Source organism: Panthera uncia, unplaced genomic scaffold (genome assembly GCF_023721935.1).
Source record: "Panthera uncia isolate 11264 unplaced genomic scaffold, Puncia_PCG_1.0 HiC_scaffold_1080, whole genome shotgun sequence".
Lineage (NCBI taxonomy): Eukaryota > Metazoa > Chordata > Mammalia > Carnivora > Felidae > Panthera > Panthera uncia.
Genome location: NW_026057679.1, coordinates 1 through 8,668, shown reverse-complemented (window position 1 = coordinate 8,668; position 8,668 = coordinate 1). Strand labels below are relative to the sequence as shown.

The following is an 8,668-nucleotide window of genomic DNA, read 5'->3' as shown; positions in this document are numbered from 1 at the left end:
ACAGCAAGTTTGTACAGCTCCTCCTCTCACATCCTCTCTCTTTTCTCTCAACTTCTTAGCTTAGCATTGTCTTCAAAGTTAGAGAAGGGAGCAGGACCCAAACTTTCCAGGTAAGAGAAAAGGGGTATTTGGGGGAGGGAACAAAGGGTAATGTGTGATTTTGATGGAGAAGGGACCTCTCCCCCGGACGTACGTTTTAAACCTCCGGGCAAACATGCTTTCAGACTGTGTCTTTCTTGTTGGTTCCTTTTTCCTGTTTTTTTCTGACTTTAGGTTGTAATCTGTTTTGAGGGCTGAGCCCTACAAATCAATTGTCTTTCAGGGCTTGCTGCCCACAGAATACTTGTACAAATGTTATTCCCCTCATTATTAATAGAAAGTATAAATAAACTTGAAGTTTTCAGGGATAGAGTTGGGTGAGCAGACAGAATGAGCTCTATGGGGAGGAGCAGATGGGAGATGAAGAAGCACAGGTCACTGTCCCTTGCCCCAAAGCCAGCACCCAGGTCAGGATCAGAGGCTCTGCTACCCAGCTGTCTGCCTGCTCAGGGCTGCCCCTTTCTGAGCCTCACTCAGAGTTGGGGAAGAGAAACCTCCCCATGCCTTTAGGAGGCAAGATGAGGGAGATGCCCCTCATCTCTAGGTGACCCTCGGCAGTTGGGGAGGAGCTGGGGACCAATGGATGCCTGTTCGTTAGGCAGTAGGAGAACCCAGCCACCCAAGGTCAGCACCCCAGAAGTGTAGTCTTTTGATCTGACATCTGAGCTGGGATACATAGCCCAGAACTTCAGACTGAAGAGAGAGCCCACAAGCTAGAAGAAGGACCTTATGAAACACCGAAATACTTTTTGTTTCCCTATTTCTGTTATCCTCCCCCTCCCTAACACCCATCACCAGCACCAACGTTGTGCCCAAAAATGATTTTTAAAAATTCTGTGCTTTCTCTTCTTGCTTTACAAGAAGATCTTTCCTATTCCCTGTCCTTAAGGGATAAAGAAAGAACTCTTCTTACAAGAGAAGGGTCTGTCTTGCTCACAGTGTTGTATATTTGTTTTGATGGCTTCCCATCAGAAGAGCTTGTCCTGAACAACGAGCATTTTCAGCCCGTCCTAGTCAAAGTCTGCTCCAGTAATTTTGTTATGAAACAAAATTCAGCCAAAAAATTGGTTTTATGGAAGATTCATGAATCAGGCAGCATCCTATCCTGCAAATTGAGGGGTGCTCCACTGAACTACAGAAGAAAGGTCTTTAAAGGCAGGGAGAGGGCATTAAAAGAGAAGACAACGAAAGGAATTTATTAGCAAGGAATGCGTTGTTTAGGCAAGTCTGGCTTCTTAAGGGGAGTGGAAGGGGTCTGTCAGTAAATCCTCAGTATCCCAGGGGAAGGCCACCCTGAAGGAGTGCTAACAGACCACTGGAAGTGCATGATTGTGTGAAGAAAAGGGAACAATCTGAAGATGAGCCCAAATGTGGAGAGCAGAGAAGTCTTGGGAAATAGGGCAGGGAAACCAAGTGGCAAGTGTGCAGAAGAGAAGAAACTGTTGGCTACACGAGGTTGAGGCTTCCAGTACCACTCACCTCCCTAAAACCACACGTTCTGTTTCTCTATGGCAGGAATTCACACTGCAATGGCAACCCCCAACAGCGATCCGTGCTGCAGCCCCGGTGGTCCCAGGAGCAGCTGCGGTGAGATCGGTGATATCCTGCTTGGGTTCCCCCGGGCTGGGTGGGGGAGGACAGCGAGCAGAGGGGTTCTCTTGTGCTGACAGCCAGCCCTCATCCGGCTGGAGCAAAATGTTTCCACCCCTGTATCTATCTGATCTCCTCTTCATGTCCTCTGCTCTTTCTTTCCTGTCCACCCTGTCCACTCTCTCTGGGTAAAACGCCTTTCTGTTTCTCCTCCCGTGATTTCCCTCCTCCTTGCTAGGCAGATGCCCTCAGGCTGTCCCAAAGTTGGAGCCTTGCATAGGGATGCTAACTAAATGATAATCTGAACTCCCATCCACACGTTTCCTTTGATAATCTTAGCCATTCTGTATTCAGTGTTCTCGGTTTCTGGAAATCTACCTGTCTCAGGCCGGGATCTGGTTATCATGTGTGAACTCTGCATTGGGGATGATTTGCTAATCCTTGGAAGGAGGTGGAGACCAACTACAGATTTTGTGGAACCCAGAGCTAGAGCTTCTGCAATATCTCTCCTCTGCTCCACTGGCATTTTTAAAAGAGTATTCCAATTGACAGAGTAGATGGAAGGGGGCCAAATGGAAGCAGAGAGAACAGCTGGGAGACTCTGGAGGCCTGGATGCTGATGGTAGTGGGAGCTAGTGTGGTGGCCTTCAAAGTGGAGGGAGAAAAGTAGACAGATTTGCAGGTGGAGCTCAGAGAATGTGCTGATATGGAAAGGAAAGGGAAAGCAAGGGAAGGGAAGGGAAGGGAAGGGAAGGGAAGGGAAGGGAAAGGAAAGGAAGGGAAGAATCAAGGGCAGTTGCTAGATTTTGGGTCTAAGGGACTGGATCAATGCTGTTGCTGTGTCTGACAAATAAAATGCTGTTTATAATAGTGTCTCTAATGTTGTGAGTATGATAACATATGCATTATGTTCAAGCAGAAAAGGATGGCCATAATACAGGATTCCCCATGCAGGAATCAGCCTCACTTAGGGTTGTGCTGTCAGGGTCTGTCTCCTCAGAGGTACAGGCTTTCAAATGTGATTTCCACCTATGTTCTATAGGGTGGTGGTGGTGGTGGGGAGTTCTGTGTTTAACAAATCCTGAAGACAGAGACTGTATAGACACCATAAGGAGGTATGCAATGAATTACTGAATACAAATGCATAACAGTTGTATAGATGATTTGTTGTCTAACTGAAGTCACAGTTATTCTGAAAAATGTGAGAATTGCTGTGCTGAGCTGGTATTATCTGTCAACCTTCCTAGGAAGTAGAACACTTAATCTAGTGAAGCTAAGAAAATATAACTCTACTGATGCTCTCAACTGTATCCATTTTTATTTCATTAAGAAATTTCTTTTATATTTATTCATTTTTGAGAGAGAGACAGAGAGACAGAGAGACAGAGAGACAGAGTGGGAGCAGAGAGAGAGAGAGAGGAAGACACAGTATCTGAAGCCGGCACTGGACTCTGAGCTGTCAGCCCAGATCCTGGTGCAGGGCTTAAACTCATAGACCTCAAGAAGTCGGACGCTTAACCCACTGAGCCACCCAGGCGGCTCCCCAAAGAATTTTTTTAATGTTTATTTAGTTTTGAGAGAAAGAGAGAAAGAGAGGCAGAGACAGAGACAGAGACAGAGAGTGAGCAGAGGACAGGCAGAGAGAGAGGGAGACATAGAAACTGAAGCAGGCTCCAGGCTCTGAACTGTGAACAAAGAGCCCGATGGGGGGCTGGAACCCATAAATAGTGGGATCATGACTGGAGTTGAAGTCGGGCACTCAACTGACTGAACTACCCACGCGCCCCTCAACTTTTTTAAGAGAGAAAGAGGGAGAGGGACAGGGGAAGAGGGAGAGATAGAGAGGAATAGAGAGAGATAATCTTAAGCAGACTCCATGCTCAGTGTGCAGCCTGATGTGGGACTCAGTCCTATGACCCTGGAATCACAACTTGAGCCAATATGAAGAGTCCAATGCTCATCTGACTAAGCCACCCAGGGGCTCTGTTTCTTTTATTTTTTATGTATCAAGAGATTTTCTAATAATTTTAGAGATCTGTTGATATTTCCTGTCTATAACTCTTTAATGTCTTAATTAAGAATATGAAAACTTCACTGGACTCTAAGCTAAGGTTTTTAACCTAAGGTTTTTAACTTTAAATGTAAATTTTATTGTTCTCTCTCATTTCACAATCCCTGACAGAATGGTTGCACACAGGAAATAGAAAAAGACACTTTCTCTTTCCACACAAGCATCCCTTTTGTACCCTGCAAGGATGGGTTGGCTTGTGTAACCTGCCTAGCTGGCTTCTTAATGGGAGAAGCAAAGTTCCATTCTGAATATAAATGGGGAGGGGAGTCTCCCACTTAGATGCCCCAAAGTCAGATTTTGTGTTACTTGCTGCATTGCTCTTATGAGGAATAGCTACCAGCAGCAGCAGCAGCTCAGAATTCTCTTTGTAAACTACAATATTTTGTTTCCTCTTCTGTGGGCTACTTAGCTACAAAAAGTAAGAGTAAGAAGCTCCAGGAAATCCTGGAAAGTACTTGGGCATTCCCCAAGTATTGCAAGAGAACTTCAGGCTTTCTATAGACTTTGAATAGGCTTCTCTAGAAGGGCCTTCTATAGAGTTCCTGGGAGTGCAGCAGTCACTTATGGGAGGGGACCCTGGGGCAACAGAGGAGGGGTGTGTGTGAGGGGAAATGGGGGGCCATGCAGGAGAAGCAGCTGGATTACCATCCTAATGCTGTGGCTTTTGTTTCCTGATGTCCCAGGGTTTAGAAACCAAGATGGCAGAGATTCACAGCTGAGACTTGTCTTAGTGGGTAAGACTGGAGCAGGGAAAAGTGCCACAGGCAACAGCATCCTCGGAGAGAAAGCGTTTCGTTCCAGCATTGCGGCAACATCAGTCACCAAGACCTGTAACAAAGGGAGCAGCAGGTGGCAGGGAAGAGAAATTGTGGTCGTGGATACGCCTGGCATTTTTGACACCGAGGTACAGGATGCTGACACCTGCAAGGAGATTGCTCACTGCATCTTCCTGACCTCCCCAGGGCCTCATGCTCTGCTCCTGGTGGTCCCGCTGGGCCGGTACACGCACGAAGAGCAAAAGGCCACGGAGAAGATCCTGCAAATGTTTGGACTCAGAGCTAGGAGATACATGATTCTCTTATTCACCCGGAAAGATGACTTGGATGGCACCAATTTCCATGATTACTTACAGAAAGCACCCAAAGATATCCGAGAGTTGGTGGGCAAGTTTGGTGATCGCTACTGCGTGTTCAACAATCGGGCAACAGGAGCTGAGCAGGAGGCCCAGAGAAATCAGCTGCTCACCCTGGTCCAGCGCATTCTAGTCAAGAATGAAGGAAGATGCTACACTAACAAGATGTACCAAACGGCTGACAACGAGATTCAGAAACAAATGCAAGAAATGCAAGAATTTTACGCAGCAGAGCTAGAGAGAGAGAGAGTGCTTATAAGAAAGGAGTTTGAAGACAAAATCAGAAAGCTGGAGGATAAACTGGAGCAGCAGAGACAAATGGAACAAATGGAGAGGGAATTGGCTGAGAAAGAGGCATTATATGCTGTAAAGCTGCAAAAACACAGAGATGAGAATCAGTATGAGATAGTTGACTTGATCATGAAAGCTCTGCAGATGGTTTTTCCTATCTTCTCTCACCTGTTTATGGAAGATTAACCTGAATGAGAAGATCTCCTTATTTGCTACACATTTTCTGCTGGCCCTGCCAAGCCCCCACCCCAGAACTCATTCACCAACCTTGAAGCACTCTCGATTCTGTCTCTCAGACTCTCAGGACGAAGGGGTATAATCAGATTCACTGGTGGTGATTGGTAGATGTTTGATTGACTTACCAGGGGAGGGACACATTCTCAATTTGTGGAACTCCAGAGTAGAAGGTATTGATGCTCTTCTAAGAAGATGACCCCAAAATTTCTCTATTTGTCCCGAGTGAAATCCAGATTCCTTCTAGATTGGTGGATCCTCTCCCTTTGTTGCTTCTACTCACTTATTTTTGCTTTTAGGACATGGCAATCACCTTACCCATATGGTTTGTTACAAAGATTGGTTCTTCATGTTAGGTAGTCTAATGATAGAGATGCTAATAGAATTCTTTCCAGATGAATGGAAATTTATTTAGTTACATTTTTACAGAGGGACTCAAGTTGTTCCTTATCAGCTGCCCACTGAAGAACAAAGAGTTGTCTGGAAACTAGACCTCTCAGAACTCAACTAAGTGAAATGCCAGAAAGAGCAGTTGAAAGACAAAGATTCAACACAGAAGAGAACAACGGTTTGCTGTATTCAGATATATCTACAGCAACTCTTTGACAGACTTTAATACAACATATTTGCTGAATAACCAGTTCTCTCCTTTTCATGTGAAACCAACTGTTGCCACTTCACCTCCATCACCTCAGACCTTCATACCTCACTGCACATACCACCCTCTCCCAGCTGAACTGCTTGCTAGTTGGTATTATAATAAAAGTTTTCTGTTCCGTCATATTTCCATAAATTTGCAGTCCACTTCTTCTTGGAAAATACCTTTGATATTTATTTTTCTTTATTATTTTCTTTAAAATTTATTTATTTATTTAGAGGCATGAGCAGGGGAGAGGCAGTGATAGAGAGAACCCCAAGCAGGCTCCACACATCAGTGCAGAGCTTGACGCAGGGCTCAAACCCACAAACCATGAGATCATGACCTGAGCTGAAACTGAGAGTGGGTTGCTCAACGGACTGAGCCACCCAGGTGCCCTACGTTTGCCACTTCTTCTAAGACTACAGGTGTGAGTTTCAGTTTTTGGTAACAGTTCAAGATGATTTCAGAGCTAGTCTTGCTCTACCCTCAACACATCTCTCCTCCTTTTCCTTGGAAATTCCCAGCCACATTCTCAACCCCTCTGCCAGTCAAACACCACCTTCTCGTTGGATTCATTCATTATGCACTGATAGAAATTATGTGTAACCAAGGCTTTAGAGACATTTCTGGTTTTCCTGGAGCAAAAATCCCCTTTAATATATGGATAACAGTAGGAGGTGTCTCTCTCTATCTGTTTTCTACTTTTCTATTTGGTACTTCTCACATAATCCATGCGAAGGTTTCCCAAAGCACATTTCCATGTTCTGCCAATATGTTCTGGTGGTCATATGTGACTCATGGCAACTCTCCTCACTCTGCCATCTTGACATTGGCTTGTCCATGCTCAAAGCCATTTTGCCCAAAGGGACATATACCTCTCCCAGTTTTCCTCAAACACCCATGAGTTTAGACTGTACTTTTAATTAATCTCAAGGATAAAGGAAGCACACCACAAAGAAGCTCACAATCCCTCACAATCCCTTCTCCCCAGGAGAAGGGACCAAGATGGTGGAGTAGCATGGAAGTTTTCTGCTTCTCTCATTCCTGAAATTCAGCCAGATCAGCACAAAAGCATTCTTCACACTAGAAAACTTATCTGAGGATCAACATAACCATCTGCGTAACCTGAGCCACAGAACTTGGCAGGTACACAGCACGAGAGGTGATTTTGGGGAGAGAGAAGCCATGGAGGATAGGGAGTTGTTTTTGCTTGTGGAGATAGGACAGAAACAGGGGGTAGAATACAGGAAAACAGTCCCCCAAAAGGCAACTGTAGAGAAAGAGAAAGAGTGGAAACACCCAAAAGGGACTGAACAAGAAAGCAAGAAAGGAGAAAGTAGATTTTCAATACCATTAAGAAGAAGGGCCCTGTAAACAAGGGAGCCCAGAGTTGGAAACTCTGTATCTCGCTACCTGGTGGTGATCTGGTGGGAAGGGTGAATCCCCAGGAGCGAGTTCCGAGGGCTCCGAGGGCCACGTGGGGAGAAGCAGTTCCCCTGCTAAGAGAACATTTGGTAGAGGTCGTGTGGCCTCCCCACAGGTAAGTGTCCCAGTGGACCCTGGAGAACAGCTGTTTGTTGGTTTTGGAACAAAGGCATTATGGGGCAGTGAAGTCTGGCACCAGATGTGTGTTGTGATTTACCAGAATCCCTGAGATGCTGCTGCTACATGACTGGGCAAACGTCTTGTGGGGCACATTGGTACCTGGCTGTAGGCTCTGGGCATCTGCAGCAGGTGGTCCCATGAACGTTCGCAGGGGTGGCGAGCACCTGGCCATTGCTTGGCAAGACCCTCCCATGGAGGGTTGGAGTGGGCCAAGACTAAGGGACCTCAGAAATGAGGGGTTTGGAAACACAGCCCCTTCTGAGATGAAATTCAGAAGGGAGGTGCCACCTCATGGCTTGGTCGCAGATAGTGTAGAAGTGGGGAGTCGATGGATGCTGGAGACAAAGGAAGGTTGCATGTTTTTAATGATCAAATGTTTTCCTACTTTTTATTTCCTTTTTTCCCCCTTTCTTTCCCTTTTTTCTCTATTCTGTCAGGCTTCTTTCAACAACCAGACCAAAACACACCTAGGATCTAGCATCCTTCATTTGATTTTTTTGTGTTGTTTTAAATTTTTTAATTTTTTTAATAATTCCTTTTCTTCTTCCAAAATGAAGGAATTCACTCAAAAGAAAGGACATGAGGAAATGCTTCTGACAAATAAGCAAAATGTCTGAACCAGAATTTAGAGTCCCAATAGTACGAATATTAGCTGGGTTTGAAAAAAGCATAGATTCCCTTTCTGTGGAGATAAAAGAAGTAAAATTTGCCATCATGAAATTAAAAATGCTGGAACTGGGATGCAATCTCATATGGTTGTCACGGTGGCAAGGATGGATGCAGCAGAGCAGGGAATCGATGATGCAGAGGACAAACTTATGGAGGTTAAGGAAGCAGGAAAAAAAGAGGGAAACTAAGGCAAAAGAGCATGAGATAAGATTTAGAGAACGTGGTGACTCATTCAAAAGGAACAACATCCGAATAATAGGGGTCTCAGAAAATGAAGACAGAGAACACAGAGAAGGTTTATGTGAGGAAATCATACCAGAACACTTTCCTACCCTGA

At 45.2% G+C, this 8,668-nt stretch overlaps 1 protein-coding gene across 1 annotated transcript; it reads left to right on the top strand.

Annotated features, from left to right (window-relative positions):
* LOC125916751 (GTPase IMAP family member 4-like) lies at positions 1–6,210 on the top strand. Its single transcript, XM_049623051.1, has 3 exons — positions 1–110; positions 1,615–1,686; positions 4,444–6,210. Exons 2-3 carry the CDS (start codon positions 1,629–1,631, stop codon positions 5,367–5,369), a joined length of 984 nt encoding a protein of 327 aa, XP_049479008.1. The 5' UTR covers positions 1–110; positions 1,615–1,628; the 3' UTR covers positions 5,370–6,210.
* Positions 6,211–8,668: the final 2,458 nt, after the last annotated feature.

Coding starts and splice junctions, on each gene's coding strand:
- LOC125916751 (XM_049623051.1), top strand. CDS start 1,629: ATGGCAACCCCCAACAGCGATCCGTGCTGCAGCCCCGGTGGTCCCAGG. Junction 1,687..4,443: donor TGGTCCCAGGAGCAGCTGCG/GTGAGATCGGTG, acceptor CTGATGTCCCAG/GGTTTAGAAACCAAGATGGC.